The 19015-nt window shown below is 35.4% G+C and overlaps 1 protein-coding gene across 4 annotated transcripts in view; it reads right to left on the reverse strand.

Moving 5' to 3' along the window:
- Positions 1-116: 116 nt before the first annotated feature.
- The window catches only part of LOC148908338 (TNF receptor-associated factor 3-like), a 29631-nt gene continuing 10732 nt past the window's right edge, over positions 117-19015 (reverse strand). For all 4 annotated transcript variants that reach the window (XM_089034968.1, XM_089034967.1, XM_089034966.1 and 1 more), the window contains exons 2-7: positions 16103-16259; positions 14873-15037; positions 14059-14211; positions 13549-13836; positions 8438-9085; positions 117-6230 (exon numbers count right to left, since the gene is read on the reverse strand). In XM_089034968.1, the coding sequence (XP_088891094.1) occupies positions 6141-6230; positions 8438-9085; positions 13549-13836; positions 14059-14211; positions 14873-15037; positions 16103-16259 (1501 nt within the window). In that variant the 3' untranslated portion in view covers positions 117-6140. The remainder of the gene's footprint in view (positions 6231-8437; positions 9086-13548; positions 13837-14058; positions 14212-14872; positions 15038-16102; positions 16260-19015) is intronic.

Consider the following 19015-nt stretch of genomic DNA (forward strand, 5'->3'; position numbering starts at 1 on the left):
CGTACTTTATAGGCTACAAAATTTATAAGCTACAATAATTGATAATTTTTATTCCCCCACTTTTAACTGTGAAGAAAAAAATCTTTGCTTGGCGACTATTGGTGCATTTCAAGTCATTTTCAATGGTCATTCATTTATTTCTTTTCATCTAATACAATTATAATAATAACAAATTAAAGAGTAATTGATTAAAACCACACATGCAATTTATGTTGTTTAGCTAGTACTAGTTATGAACAAATATACGCATAATAATTCAAAATAGGAACTACATAGGTCTTAAATGTGGAAGGCGCCACAATATAGGAGCTTGCTGACCTCCCATGGACAGGACTGTTATTTGTTATTTTGTTATGACGTTGATCGTATTTTAATGTTGCTGCTCTTTCCGATTGAACATGCAGTTGTGGTTATTACTGAAATTAAATTATGTTTTTCAGTGATTACGCATTTTCCCCTACATTACATAAACAATATGCCTGAAGCGAGATGACGTTTTACCCCAGACTCTATACCATAATAGTTTTTAAAATTCTTTCATATTAAAATTTTTGATTCCTTAGAGAATACAGGAACAATAGTCATAATTAAAGAACAAAAGCAGTGTGAAAAGAATTATGGTCTAGAGACGGGGGTAAAACGTCATCTCGCTTCAGGCTTATTAGGAATAACATTGTAATTAATATTAGTCAACTCGCTTTTGTTTGTTTTTACCTTATATATAATCGTTTAACATTGTTGTCACCTTATACAATATATGGTATATATATATTTGGTATTCCATTTATAAGCGCCATTTCATTTATTGTTAGTATTATATTCAAGGCCACCGGTATGCAAAATGAGATAAACTAACCCCAGAGTTAGGATTCGAGTTAGGATTCGAGTTGGGATTCGAGTTGGGATTCGAGTTAGGATTCGAGTTGGGATTCGAGTTAGGATTCGAGTTGGGATTCGAGTTAGGATTCGAATATTGGAACAAATATCATTGGATAAATTCTTGGTTATTGCCAATAATTTGTTTAGAATCACCATGCAGTTCTTTTGACTAAAACATTCACAGCATACAGCAGTTTGTTGTATACGTAATACATATTGAAATCATTCCATGCACTTGTGGGCTACTCGAATTATACAAACCCCAACAAATTATAATTTTAGGTCAAATTCCTATTATATCATCCATCTTAGATTTACTTGTACGTAGTAATGCTGTGAATTATTTACTTCAATTTGTTTTTAAACAAAGCTGAAAAAATATTTTCCCCAGCTTTAAAGGGTCAATAATTTGTGTTAGATTCCAAAACGCGAAACATTTACTATTGTAGTCAGATATCGATGACGGTAGTCATTGCAACAGTGATATTTTAACATGTGACGGATATGATATCTTCACTGTGCAGAATGTACGTTTTAAACATTAAAGAAGTAGTCCTTTTTAACTCGTAGAAACGAGTTATTGTGAGGGGTCTGAATGTCACTCACACACTCAATATGGCGTTGCAGATCGATATTTAATGGTATGTACATCTTGAGTTGAGCATCTGCCGAACCCTATACGAATTGTCATGAAAGCGAAAGCTAGCTCATCTACGGCATAAGGTCAATTAAATCCGCTATATTTTATAGTCATTTATTTAATAAAATCTCTGGGCTCAGTGCATAAGTATCCACGAGATGGCCATATGGTGCGTTTGATCGTTCGTCGCTTCGCTCACTCGTGAAAATCCTTTCAACACTCGAATATAAAATTTGTATCTTCGCGCGCCGCCCATGTAACTCCTCTATATATCCTCTATATATCCTATAAATTCATGGGCGATTAGTGAATAAATAAGTAAGAAATATGAATGAATGGTTGCATGAATGAATGAATAAACGAACATAATCAATTCAATCATATTGCATAAACAAGATCATAAATATATTTACATTATTTATACATCATTATCGTTTACAGAAAACACGGAGTATAACGCAATTATAACATCGCCCATTCAACGAGAGAGTTCAGTTGTTGAACTCTACACTAAAGAACTGCATGCTTGAGGCTAAACGAATATCCAAATTGATAATCCAGACGTGTGTAATAAAATTTGCAATATTTAATGGTGTCAGTTATTTTATTATACCTCGTACTCTAGTTGAGGCTAGTTGATGAGCCGGTGAGCGACAACGTTGAACCAAAAGAAACACAACAAGATACAATATAGCTGTAGGTGCTATTAAAGCACAGTGTCCATAACGCACGAACAAAACAAAATCAAATTGGGGGGAAAATAGTAAGAGGGTTGTCTGGTATACTACCTTTTCATCATTACTGGTATACTATACTTTGTTTCCGGTGCCAACGAAACATGTGATCAAATGGCGGCATCGGAACAGCACGTGTTTGGTGCTTAACGTGACTAAGGTCAGCTTTACCCTATTAAGCGACCACCATTTATGAAGCGGCTACTATCAAAAGTCCAAAAGTATTTGCCACTAAATTACTGTAGTGATACGGTACCTCTGTTAAGCGGCCGCGGCCACCTTGAGGCTGTCCCAGCGTTTGAGCAGCGTTTGTTTTATATCATGACTATCAAATGATTATCGGTTATCATTTTTAAATGCAAAAAAGAAGCGTTAATAGTAAGTACAGAGATTTCAGGAAACGTTTTATAATTGTTATTAACTTATGCTCAGCCCCATTTATCGGCCTCTTATTTAATTTACTTTTCCGAATCCTAACTCGAATCCTAACTCGAATCCCAACTCGAATCCCAACTCGAATCCCAACTCGAATCCTAACTCGAATCCTAACTCGGAAGATAGATACCCTCATGCAAAATACGATAGTTTGATGAATTTTAATTTACACTTGAATTTACAGTCACTTGAAAAATTTCAAATCTCATCCAATTTACAGTCAAACAAGCTCACGCGTTGACCTTTAGATTCGATTAATGAAATCATTAGTCAATTATTCCTTTTATACGTACGAACCGGAATAATGCAATATTGCAATATTCAAATGAAAATTCAGTTCATTATTCGACTCGTGATGAAGAAGGTAAACCATCTAAATTACAGATACCTTCGAGCAAAAGACGCTCTCTTATTTCATAAGCATACACACTAGGTTTTGTCGTCGATAATGTTGAAGTATTTTCTGGACTCCCCAACTAGAAATTTTCAGTTGTCGCGCAATTGCTTTATTGGACAAACCGCTATTGCTGAGATGAACAATTTCCTGTCGAATAATATCAGGTAAAGGCTTTCCCGGCACATCTACACGGCCAAGACTATTTCTGGCCGCCATGTTTTCTTGGTCTTCCGGCTGTGTTAGCACTGATTAACCAATCAAAATGTCGTATATTGAATTTAAAGTTGATTGGAATTTTCATATCTTCGTTTTTGACGTTGTAAATTTCAACTGAATAATGAAATCAAAATTCGAAAATTCAAATCATTAATCGACTCTAGGGGTCAACGCGTGAGCTTGTTTGACTGTAACTCATTGACTTCACAAACTTTAATAAGCCCTTTTCAATGAACATCCTTATTTTTATGAAAAATCGAAACACACTGTTTCCTTGTCTTTTGTTAGGTACACGAATGTGGCTGCCATCTCTATTGTCAGTTAATACTAGTGACTCAGTTAAAGTGCATATGACACGAAAACATTTTAATGTTAAAAATGTGTATTTTATTGGCATGAATAAGAATATCACGGTTAAATTTGTTTCAAAAACGTATTTCTCTAAAAATTCAAGAAAATTTAGCACAAGTTATGACGTCATTTTGTTTACAAGTCTCCAGGTTTAGTTACAAATACACGAAATATGTTTGAATGTAGAATCTTAATTTCAGGTAGTACACTTTTCAGTTTCCCAACATTTGAAGAGTACTACGTAAGCTATCAAATGAAGCTGAATAGAATATTCCTTTTGTTGTTATTTTATACAAATTACAATTTATATTTAGTGCATTACTACTGAATCTAGAGTACGTGTCAACAAAATGACGTCACAAATTGGGCTTAATTTTCTCACATATCTCAAGAAATACGCTTTTGAAACAAATTTTATTACGATATATTTATTATTATTAACAAACTATACATTTTAAACGATGAAATGTTTTCGTGTCATATACACTTTAAAGAGTCTTTGCAACATCACGTGATAGCAGCCATGACAGGAGGCTGGAACAATTTCCAGCCTCCTCTCATCACATCTCTTGGAGTTTTACTACATTTTTACAATTTTACTCAAAAAATCATAGACTACGATTGTCAGTTCAAATCACAATGAAAATCAATCAAATCACACGGAAAAGCATAAAATAATTTGATAAACTGCATGGACAGACCTTTTCGGCTTGGGCGTAAAGTTCTCATTTCAGACCACGTGTCGTTCCCTTAGGAATAATATTCTTTGTTTAGGTTAATTCATCCCACACCATTATATATATACATATATATATATACATACATATATATATATATACATACATACATATATATATATATATATATATATATATATATATATATATTTGTTTGAGAAGAAAAAGTCAAAAAATCCCCTGAAGAGTGAAGCAATTCACGAAACAGGCTTGTCGGGAAAAATGTTGTCTTGGCTTTTTCTTCTCAAACAAATATTCTGCTCTACTTCTATCGATGTATTGAGCACTGTTTTACGGAAAATTGATTCACAGATTTCTTATATATATATATGTATGTATATATATATATATATACTTGATTGCAGAAAGGTTGTAGTATACATTTATACATTTGAACATCAAAATATTGTATTCTTGTGTTTTACATCCTACAGACTATAAATCAATTGGTTTTAAGGGTTAAAAAAGTAAAATTGCAATATGCATCTCATTAGGTATTTGTATAAATGTATAAATGTATACTACACCGTTTCTGCAATCGAGTGTATATACATATACATATATATACATATATATACATATATATATAGCCAGTCAGAATAGAAGAAAGCCGTAGTATATTCGGCGGTATTAATAGTTAAGCTACTCTCTCCAGCACTACATAATAATATTTATTTAGTATTTTTACACAAGTGAATATAATAAATCACAGTTTCCGTCTTATGCTGTTATATTCACCTACAGGAGCTAAGCGCGCATACGCACACTTGTTTTTCGATTCGTACTGCTTGCAGAGATAAATAGAATTTTAATTAAAAAAAACCTCTCTCCCCCTTATTTATTACATTCACTTGTGTTAAAAAATACTAAAACAATTATTCACCTCGGGCTCTGTGAATATCTGGGATCATTTACTTTGTCGCTTGACAACTCGCGTCTCGGTAAATATTCACTTCGGTGAAGTGAATATCGGGGAATATTTACCGAGACGCGAGTATTCACTTCGCTGATAAATTCACGCAAACCTTTTACCAAACCCTTTATTCCATACTTCGTTGCCTTTTTAGTATTGATAGGAATGGCATTTACTTTCATTTTTTCAATTTCCTCATCGAAATTGTAGCACAACGATTGCCGGCAGATGCTTTTTTTGTAGCCGACTTAATATTCCGAGATTCAGAGGTGAATATCGTACAATATTCACCTCCAATTAACCAATGATGCTAATTGTTAAATATTATGCTAAACCTCTAATAATTGCAATAGTTCTCTTCTTTTCATTTTCTTTTGTCTTGTACTTAGAGCTAAACAGCAATAAAACTAAAACTAATGATTTCATTGTCCCTTCTAATCAGATATTGCGCCCTTGTGACGATTAATTGAAATGGTGTGGAATAAAATGGTTATAAGCCCCTGTAACTAATTCTAATTCCTAAACTAATGAATTAAATCCTAAACTGGAGGTTAAAATGCTTCCCTACTCTTGAGGATTAAATATTTTTTTGATGTTAACATTTTTCACTGTTTTGAACTCCAGTTTGGGATGTAATGCAAGGGTTCTGTACAATGCTTTCTGTTTACACGCCTTGGAATATCCAACTTGTATTGTGTAGTATACATACCTGACTCGTGCAGCGTATACGATACAAGCCATGTCTGATATTTCACGAATGCCACTCAAAAACCATTGTATTGGGGAATGACACGTGTTTAGAAATGGGATAACATTACGCCCAAGCTGAAAAGGTCTATCAGAAGCCAAGCGGAGGTAATCCAGCCGTTTCAACATTGATCTTGACAAACAAAGTATCATCCTTGACATACGAACGGCTTAGTAGCACCTGCATAGAATAGAATAGATTTATTCATTTACACTCAATTGAAGAATCGTTGTCGGGTTCAGAAAGATAGAACATGGAAGCTGAGACCGAAATGGCACATGCGAAGTACGTTAATTAGATGCATGCTGTGACCGGCGACCCGTGGCATCATCCACTGTTTTTAATACACGTTTGGTATTCTAAACCGACTGCATGGATGGCGCAAATGAATAAATTATAATATAATTATGTCATTTCCCATGTGCCATTTTGGTCTCAGCTTTTATGTTCTATGTTTCTGAACCCGACAACGATTCTTCAATTGAGTGTATACACGCACGTCTCATCAGTAAAATACATAAATATGATTAAGTAAAATCAAGAACACAAATTTAGTTACTAGTCATAATACACTCAACAAAATTAGTAAGAATAAGTAAGAATATTCACGTCTTGTCAAAATTGAAGAAATACTTAGATAGCCAGTCTTTGACCAAAGTTTACTATACTTTGATATATCCATACCTTACATATGGATTTAGTCTATGGGAGAATAACTATATTTCTACTTTATATGACTTAACCAAATTTCAGAATAAATCAATTAGAATAACATGCGATGTCCCTTTACGTGAGCACATAACTCCATATTATGCAAAGCTAAAATTGTTAAAACTTCCTGATGTTGTAAAACTCCATACCTGTTTGATAATCTATGATCATCTTTATGAGTTTATAAACAATCAAATTTTCAGTTATATTTAATCTCTGAGCAACACAACTATGGAACCAGAAGTGCAACCTCTGAGCTCCTACTAAATCCATCCTATAGATTAAACATCAGAAAATTCTGCCCCACTGTCAACGACATTCATTTCTGGAACGATATTCCTCTCTCATTTAGAAAAGCTACAACTAGAAATAAATTTAAATCTTTTCTGAATAACCATTACCTTAATCAATATTAATTCTGTTGTATTATAGCGTATATTTTCTAAATTCTTCTAGCACCTATATCATTAACTCCTAGATTATAACCTAGATTTGGTTTCCTATTCCACTCTATTCCTATTTCTCTCAATTTTCCTTATATGGGCAACTAATTAGTTCATCTATATCCTTGCCCAATCGCCATCAATATGTAACTATTGTAAAATAATTATCTAACTTATTATTGTAATCATTTAATTGTTTACAAATGGAGATAAATAAAAAAATGCAAATTCAAATACAACAAAATTTTCGATTCTGATTGGACAAATTGTACTCTGCAGAGTCCCAATTAAGTTGCACAATTTTGTTGAGTGTATCATGAACAAAAAATCGCACAATCTTCTCGTACAATTCGGAATTATAGATACTCGTAATGTTTTAAAAGTTTTCAAACTGGACTCGCCTCGGAAGGCTCGTCAAATTTGGAAAACTTTCAAACATAACTCGTACCTATAAATTCCGAATTGTACTCGAGATCGTGCGATTTCCTATACAAATCAAACAGATAAATAGACCTAATCCACACCGACTGTTTTAATTTATTAGCTTTTCCCCATGAGGGCAGCGACACCATAACAGCTTTTATGCCAATTATAGCGGGCCCTGTAGAGTTTTAGCGCGGGCACTGAAGATGGTCGTCACCAGCGTCTTCAGTGGATCTTTTACGTCCGCCTTATACAGGGTTATATTGTGAAGACAGACGGGGCCTGCGGTTTTAAGTCCTTGTCCGAGAAGACTTGAAGGTCTAACCATTTGCAGACATAATTACAAAGGCAGCACCTTCTCCTAAGTTATTTTAAGATCCTGAGCGTTGGTCCGGCCGAGGCTTGAACCACGACCGCCCGCACAACAGACCGTCGATCAAACCAACTGAGCTAACCGGGTTGCGGTTTTCCCATTTCAGACCACGTGTCATTCCTTAGGGTATCATTTCTTTAAAGGTTCCCGATGCGAAGACAGAGAGAGAGAACATAATGCATTGTGGTCAAACATCTTTTGTCCATCATGCCTTATATGGTGTTGTTTGTATCGAAGCTAGACCATAATGATCCTGTTCACTGAACTCAGAAAGGCCCATGAATATGGGATACGATTGAAACAAATAATATTATCTTCGAGGAAATGACACGTAGTATGAAATGGGAAAACATTACGCCAAGGTGGATTGGGCCCATAATGTAGAGATAATAAAAATGTACAAAAATAACAGCTTTACATGAGTGCCATGTGCGTACCTGCTGAGACACGAAGAGTGGACAGCCCGACGCAATGTTCATATTCGACGTGGGTCGTTTGAAGCTCGAGCTGTTAGGATCCGGTCTAAATGTGTCAGTGATGTCTTGCTGGCGATCCTGATCAAGCAGCTTGAAGGTCACCTTCTGACGGAACGGCCATGGCAAGAGTGCATCGTACTCGCCTTTCATGATCACGAAAAATAGCGACAAATGAGAACCTTTACCCATGCCGTCTCCATTTGGATACACACGTGCGCAGACCTTATATCCATAGCGACCAACATAGAAGGGCGGACTATATATGGATGGTGTTTTTCCTATGATCCCTTCGTGGTTTCGGCGACTGAACTCGTCTATTTTCCAAATGTATGTACCATCGTATGAAGTAGCCTCGAGCATCTGGATCTTAAGGTCGTGTTCGGCTAGCTGAATGTCATGTAAAGCCAACTGGTGTTCATTTCTGTCCAGCCTCCTGTCAAGAGTCAGGGAGCTGCTGCTAAAGGATCGGAGTCCTCCTCCCCCTACGCCACGTGCCAACTCGCGTTCAAACGAATGCAGTTTTTCTTCTTGATCTGCCAAAGCAGAGCGAAATTCCTCTAACTGTAGGGAAACTTCGCATGTTTTACCGCCTTTGGATGAAGCTGCATCCTGTAGCAAGGAAGTGGAAAGCATACTGTCAAATATTTATTCATTTACGATCAATACTTACCTTAGCCTTGAAGACATAAATTGATTACAGGTACTTCAAAAAAGGTTAATGAAGGTTTTGGTGCATGTCGCATACCAAGTCCAAAATGTATAAATGTGGATCATATGTTAGGAGAAGAAAATATAACGAAAATACGCACAGAAAAACTTCCATATTGTTGTGACTTTTCGCTGACTGCATTTACATCGCTGACAGTGGTATTTCGGGTTTGTTATGCGACAAAACCTTTTACAAACGTTTATTGAAATAGCTGTAAATAAAATACAGGCTTCAACCAACTAAATGGAGAAGGCAAAGGCGTAGTTAATTGTCATGTGACACATCCCATGCGGGATCCATGTGGGATAAAAAATATCTGGCTCATTTACCTACGTTTTACAGTGACGACCAAGAAGGATAATTTGTCGAGGTTCGAAGCGACTCCACGACCCAATGACAAAATTCTGTTTATGTCATAGACTTTCAAATATAAATGGTTGGAAAAAGAAAATCCATACTACACTTTCATTATATGTAGCAGCAATTGACGTGTGACGACTATCTTCCCTTGGTACAGTTGACGATGCATAGGTAAACAGCATGACTGAGTCGATTAGTCGACTATCCAAAGCTTCAACAAAGACAATATTACGACATGTCACGGTGATGGGCGAGCATTAAAGTATTTCTGATAGTGACTTCTGCCAGTGAATGACCCCTGGTTGTCTTTGATATGTTTGTTCAGCATTTCCGACTTGAAATGTCAAATTCTTTGCTATGATTCAGGCTGTCAACAGTTTCCATGACAGAGTCGTTGTAGCAGGGAGAACGCTTTGCACGTGCACATTCCTTTTTAGCAACCAGTACGTTTTGTTGGTATGTTCTGTTGTTCTGTTGGTCTTTCAGTGGTTCGTTTTAGCACCAGAATATACGCCTGTTCCAAAGTATTAACACCTTTTGGTCGATCTTTCAAATCTTTAGCAAATCTTTCACTTATGAAGCTATTCTTCAGTCATGCATAGAAGAAATAGCACTGGTCCAAGGAAATGACAGATCTCTGGGGGACTCCAAATTTAAAATGGGTTCTCTTTTTATCTTGTCTGTAAATATATATGTGATCTTCTCAACATAACTTGCACACATGTAACCACAATTGATGCATAGAAGGAACAGCACTGGACTGGTTCAATGGTAGACTTCTGCTGGGCACTTGATTCAAATATATGTCTTATCTGTGAATTACATCTCAACATATCTTTCATTTTTTGCAATTCCTCTTGCTGCATGGCGTAGACCACTAGGGCTCTCCTGTTTGAATTGTGTTCTCTTTGTGCGTTGTCTGTGAATGTAAAAGATCTCCTCAACATATCTTTCATTTTTTGTGAAATCCATCTTGTTGTATAGCATAGATCTCTGAGGGACTTAGTATGATTAAATTGTTTTCTCTTTTGTTTGTGGATATCTGTGATCTTCTCAACATATCTTTCATTTGTTGTCATCCTTGTAGACCTCTTCGCGGGACTCCAAATTTAAATTGGTTTCACTTTTTATCTTGTCTGTAAATATATATGTGATCTTAGCCTTGTGGTTATTGCAGACAACCTGTACCTTCTTTTCATTTATCTGCCTTGGTATATATACTATAAATAACTGTGTTTTTTTATACTATTTAGTTTTATTTATAAATTATTTATATTGTATATATATAAAAAAATGCTGTAAATCCTATAAGAGAGTGGTACAAAATAAAGTTGTTGTTGTTGTTGTTGTTGTCTTCTCAAAATAAATTCGCTTTTGTAACCACTCTTGATGCATAGAACGAACAGCACTGGACTGGCCCAAGGGTAGACTTCTGCTATTTTTCATTTTTTGCAATTCCTTTTGCTGCATGGCATAGACCACTAAGAAACTCCTGTTTGAATTGTGTTCTCTTTGTGTGTTGTCGGTGAATGTAAAAGATCTTCTCAACGTATGTTTTATTTTTTGCAATTCCTCTTGCTGCATGGCGTAGACCACTAGGGAACTCCTGTTTAAATTGTGTTCTCTTTCTGTCTTGTCTGTGAATATATAGGATCGTCTCAACATATCTTTCATTTTTTGTGAAATCCCTCGTTATATGGGGTAGATCTCTGGGGGACTTCTGATTGTGGATATCTGTGATCTTCTCATCACATCTCACTCTTGATTAGTGGTGACTATTGAGCACTTTTTCCGTAATGCAATAGTATGGCAATATTTGTTCCAACAATTGCGATAGTATTGCGATAGTGGAAACTTGTACAAATACTTTATTGTACTCAATTGCCCTGAATTCTCCAGCATTGTTTTTTTACATTTTTCAATCAGGGCATCACATGCAACATCATATGCCAGACCAATCAAAGTCAATATTTCTAAATTGAATTAATTGGGTTACACAAGACTTACCGAAAAACATCGTTTCCGCCGACATAAAGAAGGTGCTCTTGTGTTTTACTCAACGCATAACACACTCACTGCTCCTCCTTAAAAAAATTGAAATTGACCATTCATGACATTGTAATAGGCTTCAAAATTCTCGACCTTTTAAACGTAAATGATTCATCAGTCAATGGTGAGGTAAATACTTTACAGACCATTAGAAATGAAGGGATTTCCTAAGCTAAGCTAGCAATAGTCAGCCATAGTTTGCATTGAACAATTTGACAATTTCAGTTAGCTCACCTGTATCGCTAGTAAAACGACCTCTCCCCCTCAAGAAAGAACAAACAATTGAAAAAAACTCGTTTGCCTCGACCAAGAATTTCAGAGTCATTTTCGTTTTTTTATCTTCTTCATCTTTGAATTGTATCTATTCTAGGGTACTTCCGTAGCTTTGCTATACTGGCATTTAAGTCTCGCATAACATTCCGTTCAGTCTCAGCTCTCCAACTTCTCCGTAATCAGTCGTGATTCTAGAACACAATCCACTTGGACAACCATTTCTGAATGTATGCCAAGCGATAATTCACCCAAAACACGTTGGCCTATTAAGAATTGGATTATCCGACGACCACACATGTCGTAAGAAGACATGCGGAAGTAAACCACATATACATTATATAATATACACTATTATATGCTCGACTTCATCAAGGGAGGAATGAAATTTTCCAATTTCAAACCTTTGACATCTGTTATACTGTTCTTTGGATTATTTTTGTATAACTTTTTGGAAAAGCAATTTATTGGCTGGCCAACCATTTCGTGTCACCAAGGACCGACTTAGAGTCCTGCGACTCAACTTTAAGGATTTGCCACCTTTTAAGATTTCTCTAGTTTTTCCTCGGACTTCTTGGGAAAGCCACATTCATTGCAACTTGTTAAACACCGGGAAATTGATCATTTAGCTTCCACAGTTTATTTAGCTTTTCTTAAGGTTCAGTTGGATTCTCTATTTCGGAGTCTCCGAAGACTGGAAACCATTATATTGGCCTATAACGATCGCCTCTGTTTTGTATAACGGTAAAGACGGTGACAAACTTTGTTCTGGGGCCTCAAGAAAATCAAATTAAGTCTGGTTTCCATATGAGCTTTTTGCTGTGCTTTCTCTTGTTTTTAAGTCTGACTTTATCAAATCTCAAAAACCAAAAACATCATAGTATAACTGGCACAAATGGAAAAGTGTAAAAACATTACGAAAAGCAAGAAAAAGTAGTTTTGCCACTAAAAAAAATAACAAAACAAAAGAAAAGCCAAAAACGAAAAAGTGGTGGATCCAGAATGATTTGAAGGGGGTTGACCGTTACCTAAAAAGGCATCACATGGCGTCCCTTTTAGGTTTTGCCTTCTCCTTTATTCTTATTTATTTTTCAACTCCAAAGGGGGATGACTGGTCACCCAATTCACCCCCCTGGACCTTGGCCACGGTAAAAAGACTGCTACTGCTATTGAAAATAGCAATGGAAAGAAAACCGAAGACGCTACAATAAAAATACCGTAAAAGAAATCAAAGGCAGAAAAGCCAAACACTTCAAAAGGAAAGGTGTACAAAGAAACAAGATAAGCAAGAAAAACTAGTTTTCATTCAACAAGATAAACAAGAAAAACTAGTTATCATTCAACAAGATAAACAAGAAAAACTAGTTTTCATTCAACATACGATATGTCAGAAAAAGTAGTTTTCCTCAACGCGGAAAAGTAAGAAATAGCTATAAGGAAACCAAACTTTATTTCAGGTACAGTGAGGGGTTTTCATCTTATTAATCAGACCTAGACTGTAGCGTACGAGGCAATGTTTAGTGCTCTTTCTAGCGGCCAATCTGATCGTATTACATACCTACAGGCTTTCATTATTCTCAACATGTTCCATGGTTCTAAGAATGAAGTCTATACGTATAGAGAAGTGGTTGTTGGATTTACAAAACATTATCCAAAAAAAAACAAGTTAACTGGATCAGCTTACCTCTGTGCGTTCTCTGATCTGTGCAATAGCAGATTTGTTTTCTGTAACACCTTTCTCAGCTTTACTAAGTCTAGCCTGGTAAGATCTCAAGTTCTGTGCGTTTGATGCCAACGATTCTCGGTGCTCAGATAATTCTTTTTCCAGTTTTTCAGTCTTCTCTTTAGCTTTATCCACTTTTTGGCTCAACTGTTCTTGTAGTTTCTTTGATGAGTCCATGGATTGAACTGTCAGTTTGAGATGCTCGTCCTTCTGGCAATCGTAGTGCTCATTAAGGTCTTCTAATTTACCCTAAATGACGTTTAAATATCCATTTTGTTAACATGTATTACAAATGGGTAAAAAATCCTCCTCACGGGGTTTTCGTAGTTCTAAAACATCCCCATGCATGATTAAACGTATCGGGGAATTTCAAAAATTATGCTGTCGGTTGTAGCCCAGGCAATTGTCACATTCTCAAAAGGGATAGATCTTCTACGATAGTTGATGCATTTGATTCTTGTGTGGTCATACCTTGAAGAGACACCCAACATCTTTGAATTTGCAGGGTTTTTCTGCTGCTTCACAGTGGTTTTCGATATGATCGTTTTGAAGCTCACGCAAAATATCACTCATTCCACAATACTGACAAGTAATAGGGACCTTTTCACATTTAAGCAGATGAGCCTAAAAGATGGGAGAACACAGGGTTAGTGTATCATAGGGTATCCCTGCTTTCACGATTTCGATGTTCAGCTACAGTAGACTTATTTTTCGTCACTCATGCACTTGACTGTGCTCTGAAGACGACTACCCGTCGTCTACCATTCAGGTTGTCGGACCGGTCGTCGTTCAGACAGAACAAACACACGTCCTCACACTTGTTACAGTACAAATATAACACCTTCGATTCAAACCATTCGCTCACCTATTAGTCTTTAGTAGGTTATTTTCACATCAAACTATTTCTCAGTGCGTTTGACCTGAAGCTCGACTCGAAACGGTTCTTACTACTTTAACAGCCACACAAACTTAAACATTCTTTCTCTTTTGTTATTTATATCCCTTACTGTACTGTTCACTCTCTATATGCATATAAATAAAACAAGAGTTCAAGTTGAAAGTAACAACGAACAAAGAGCGCAAACATTTTTCATCACATTAGTTCGGAATGCTAACATTTCTCTCCATCTTACTCCTAGTCGACATATTAATCATAGCCATCGCTTTGGGAGACTGATCTAGCTATCACTTTTTGTGATCAGTGTTCTCTCGTCTGAGAAAGTTACGTCTTGCAAGGATCAGTTTAGAAAGAAAACATACTATAAGAAAAAATCGCACTTCTGACCTCCATTTGGACTTCAGGTACACGTTCCCCACAGTGTTGACAAGACGATGGTTTAAAGAGACAAGATTCTTTCACGTGTTGATCAAGTTTTTTCATTGGAATCATTTCTTTGCATCCTTGATTCGGGCAAGGAACTTCTCGATATTCGCAATGACTTAAGTGTTCCTATAAATAAGATAATAAAACACAAGAAAACAGAATAATTTAGCAGTTGGTATGAACCTATAGAAATGCAGGCTTTGTTTAAATCAGTGTGCTGAAGACTCTTGGTTCTCTTGTCTTTCTCTTCGCAAAATCTAACAGACTAAAACAAAATCTACTGGCCGTGGCCTGACTTAGTTTAGCCCAGCCTTTGAGGTGCATATCACGTCAAATCCGATGGCATAGATTTAATTTTGGTTTCTTGTGCCATGTCATCCAACATGGCGGCCAACATTTTTTATACTTTTATTCTCAAGGGAAGGGTAGCACATTAACATTATTATAATTGGAGGCGGGACCAGGATAACCCCGAAAACTCTTCCTGAATCCAATAGGATCTACCACAGTCCAGCAGGTTCTGTAATTAAAGCATGCCTCTCTATGTATCTCAGATAAAGTAAGCGGCATGAGACAATGCCATGTCATCAAAGTCCTTATCTGTATAAAATTAAAACATGATAACCAGGTAATAATATTATAGAGTGACCTTGAGTGTTGATCAATAAACGTATTCTGACTGTTTGGGATGCAAATGAACCCTACTTTTACAAGTTTTAAAATACGATTTTAAGACCTTTAAAGTAGTTCATTTTTACACCTACCAACCGCTACAGTTCCATGATGTTGGCCAGTTAGCCGTCATATGAACACTGATGTTTCCCAATGATGATTTGGTGTTGCTTGACAATACTGTCTTTGATATCAACACATGTATATATACGATGTACATTATTTTTCAGTGATACTCAGTTTTCACAGTATTACTTGGTCCACAGTTATTCACATCCATGTGTAATGTAAATGTCAGAGCTCCAAAACCCAAGTGGTATTAGGTCAAATTTTTTACCATGACATTGTGTACATGGTGGACTTATTGTCTATATAGTAGACATGTTAATGTGCCAATCAGTTTAATAAAAGGTTTTGTCACTTTGTCATTGTACACACACCTATTCTTTTGAAGTTTCCGTTGAAGGCCAAAACCTACTAATATTACCACATATTACCAGAAATTAGCTAGATTCTTACTTCTAAGTACATCAGTTCCTTTTTCCATTCGCATCCATGCTTGTGATTCATGCAGAAACAAATGAGCCCAAGAACCTCACGCTTGCAGCAGACATCATTGAACACCTCTCTTTCAGAAAGTGGCTCGTTATCAAGTGGACAATGAGGACTTGGACCTCTAGAAGATACAAAAAAGAAAAAAAGTGGTTCTAAATAACAAATTTCATAAAATTTGTTGAATTATCCCACATCATTGACAATATACTGCTCCAATAGTCCATTTCACAGCTCCTTGTGCCATCTTGAAAGATGGCCATGCCTTTGCATTGAAGTTAGAATGGCAGTGACCTTGCATGATAAAGACATGTAAATAATTGTCCAAGGTGTTAAAAAAAGGTCTACCATTGCAAGTTCACCACTGTTCTCACTTCAATGCAAAGGTATATGGTTACCTTTCAAGATGGCACAGGGAAATGTGAGGGTGATTAGCTAACAGAAACAGGAAGGATTTTGTATATTTGTTGGTATTCCACTTTTTCTTGACCCATCAGTCATTGCAACTAGTAGCCTAAGTGGATTTTTAATGGTGCAGAATAAAATAGTTTTACAATGCTTTCTCATGGCACTGTATAAAATATCCCACTTGTCTCTTGTGTGTGTATACCAAAAAATACATTAGTGACTTTTATGCCACTCAAAACCATTGTGTATTTTACTGTAAAAGGTACAGATACATAAAGATAAAAGTTTAATAAAAAAGGCAAAAATACTAGTGCTGTTTAAACAATAAAAATAAATAATAAAAAGTGATACAAGACACAGATTTTCTTAAGCAGGAATATTTTATATATATATATATATATACTTAATACTTTATGCAAATCCAAGGTAAAAATATTTTATAGATAAAACGTACAAAGCAGTATCCACAAAAGAAGATTTTAGGTCTTTATTTATTTGAATAATTATTACATTACATGTATATTTTGTTACAAGTGCATTTACAAAAGAAAAAAATTCTAAACACGTACATGATGTTTACGTCTTTCTATTCACTTACATTTTGAATATTTGTGCATGTGGCTTGTGGGTGACTGTATGAACTAATTTGTTTTACATTCACTTTCTTTAACACACATGTGTACGTATATCAATATCCAGTGGAAAACATATATACAATGTATTACTACCACACCACCTCAGTAGATAAACCAATGCCAGGATATTTTGAATTTCCACCAATATAAATGTGAAGCTAGATATATTGTCATTTCATGAATATCTGGCAACCCAGACGAGGTTAAGGAAGGTCAACTTAACATATTCTAGATCTGTCTCTTTTTCGAGACTATTTAGACATTCACCAATATTAATCTTTAGCTTGAGAAGCGCATATAGTTTAGTTACTGTATTTGGCCAAAAAAAAATGCATGTTAACTGTTGAATGCAAATGGAGTGGGGGATATGCTGTTCAACTTTACAAACTTCTTTTAGCTGAAAATAAATTTCCACTATGCTTTTCCCAATTCTAATTTTCAATTTATTCTCTCAAAAATTTGATAAAAAAAAGACTGAAGTCAGGTAAAATATAAACTTTATGTATCTTGCTGACCATCAAAATACTCTTATTTATTATATAGTTAGGATAGAGCATGCACGATGATTGGTCTATGGAATGGAATATGTAATTTGCTCAATTATTAACATTATTAATTGTCTGATCAACCTGATTGAGAACCCTGGAAAAACAAAGTTCTTGTCTCAAAGAGTTTTAAATAAAACTTCTTATCTAATGTGAACTATATATTTATGATTTAAAAGTCTACTCACAACATTGGATTTAATTGATAACCATACTAGAGAGTAACAGAGCCTCATAGGAGGTTCTACTGTACTTGCAAGGTAAAATATTGGATAGATTATCTGAATCACATATACAGTGTGTTCATAAATTTGTTGATTGTAACTACCTACATGTATTTGTCAAATGTCAATCTAGTACTTTAATGAAACTAATGCAAGTTATTGATAAGAAGAGATAACTAGCTAAAAACTAGAGTGAGCTGTGTTGGTGTTTCTAATAAAACAGTAATGATAAACAGGTAAATTTTGCATTGTGAAAAGATGGAAAAACTTACTGACGTTATTAATAAAGCAGTTTTGATGTTTACACAATGTTGTTTATTTTCTACAACATTTCTTTACACAATGAAATCTCTTTTGAATCTTAAATGTCTAATGTAATCCCTGGTAGTAGAAGTGTCGCCTGATTCAACATCTGAAATCACATTTCAATATACACTGCAAAGTAGTTCTATTATTTTTGATTACCCCCCAATAAAATGGTTCATAGTTTACATTACTTGAACAGTTAGGAACTGATGTACTATGATAAAATGACTGTTTGAAACGGTATTTTCAATTGTATAAAGATGTTTTGTTGCATTTGTGTTAGAATGTTGCTTTGTCAGGCTTTTTTATAGAAAATATATGGGAAATAAGGCAAATGAAGGCCTAAACCTCATTTTTGAATAAACTTTTTGCTTTGGGTTAACACTTTGATTCTACTTTCATTGGTCATCCATCTCCACTTCAAACAAGTTTCTAAATAACAAGATTTTAGCCTTAATTGTACAACAGCCTTTCTTCAAGAAAATAGTTTTTGGCAATCACTACTTGAATACAAAAAGAATTCTCTCTGAATATAAAAGTGCAAATAATTTACTATAAATCAATCAACGTACATGTATTCCTCACTATTCTTAGAACAGCATTTGGGTGCCCTCTACTAGAGTAGACTAGATCTATACCAGATTACCCTCAGCTGGGTTATGAAGTATCACATATTAGTTCGTTGTTCCCCATTTTTCTCAGGGGATTTTAGGCTATTTAGAAGCACAATTATCCATGAACCATTCATGCTTTACCACAAAG

The sequence above is a fragment of the Actinia tenebrosa genome, unplaced genomic scaffold, assembly GCF_029948245.1.
Source record: "Actinia tenebrosa isolate PJP-AT-01 unplaced genomic scaffold, QUT_ActTen_1.0 PGA_scaffold3__52_contigs__length_22856419, whole genome shotgun sequence".
NCBI lineage: Eukaryota > Metazoa > Cnidaria > Anthozoa > Actiniaria > Actiniidae > Actinia > Actinia tenebrosa.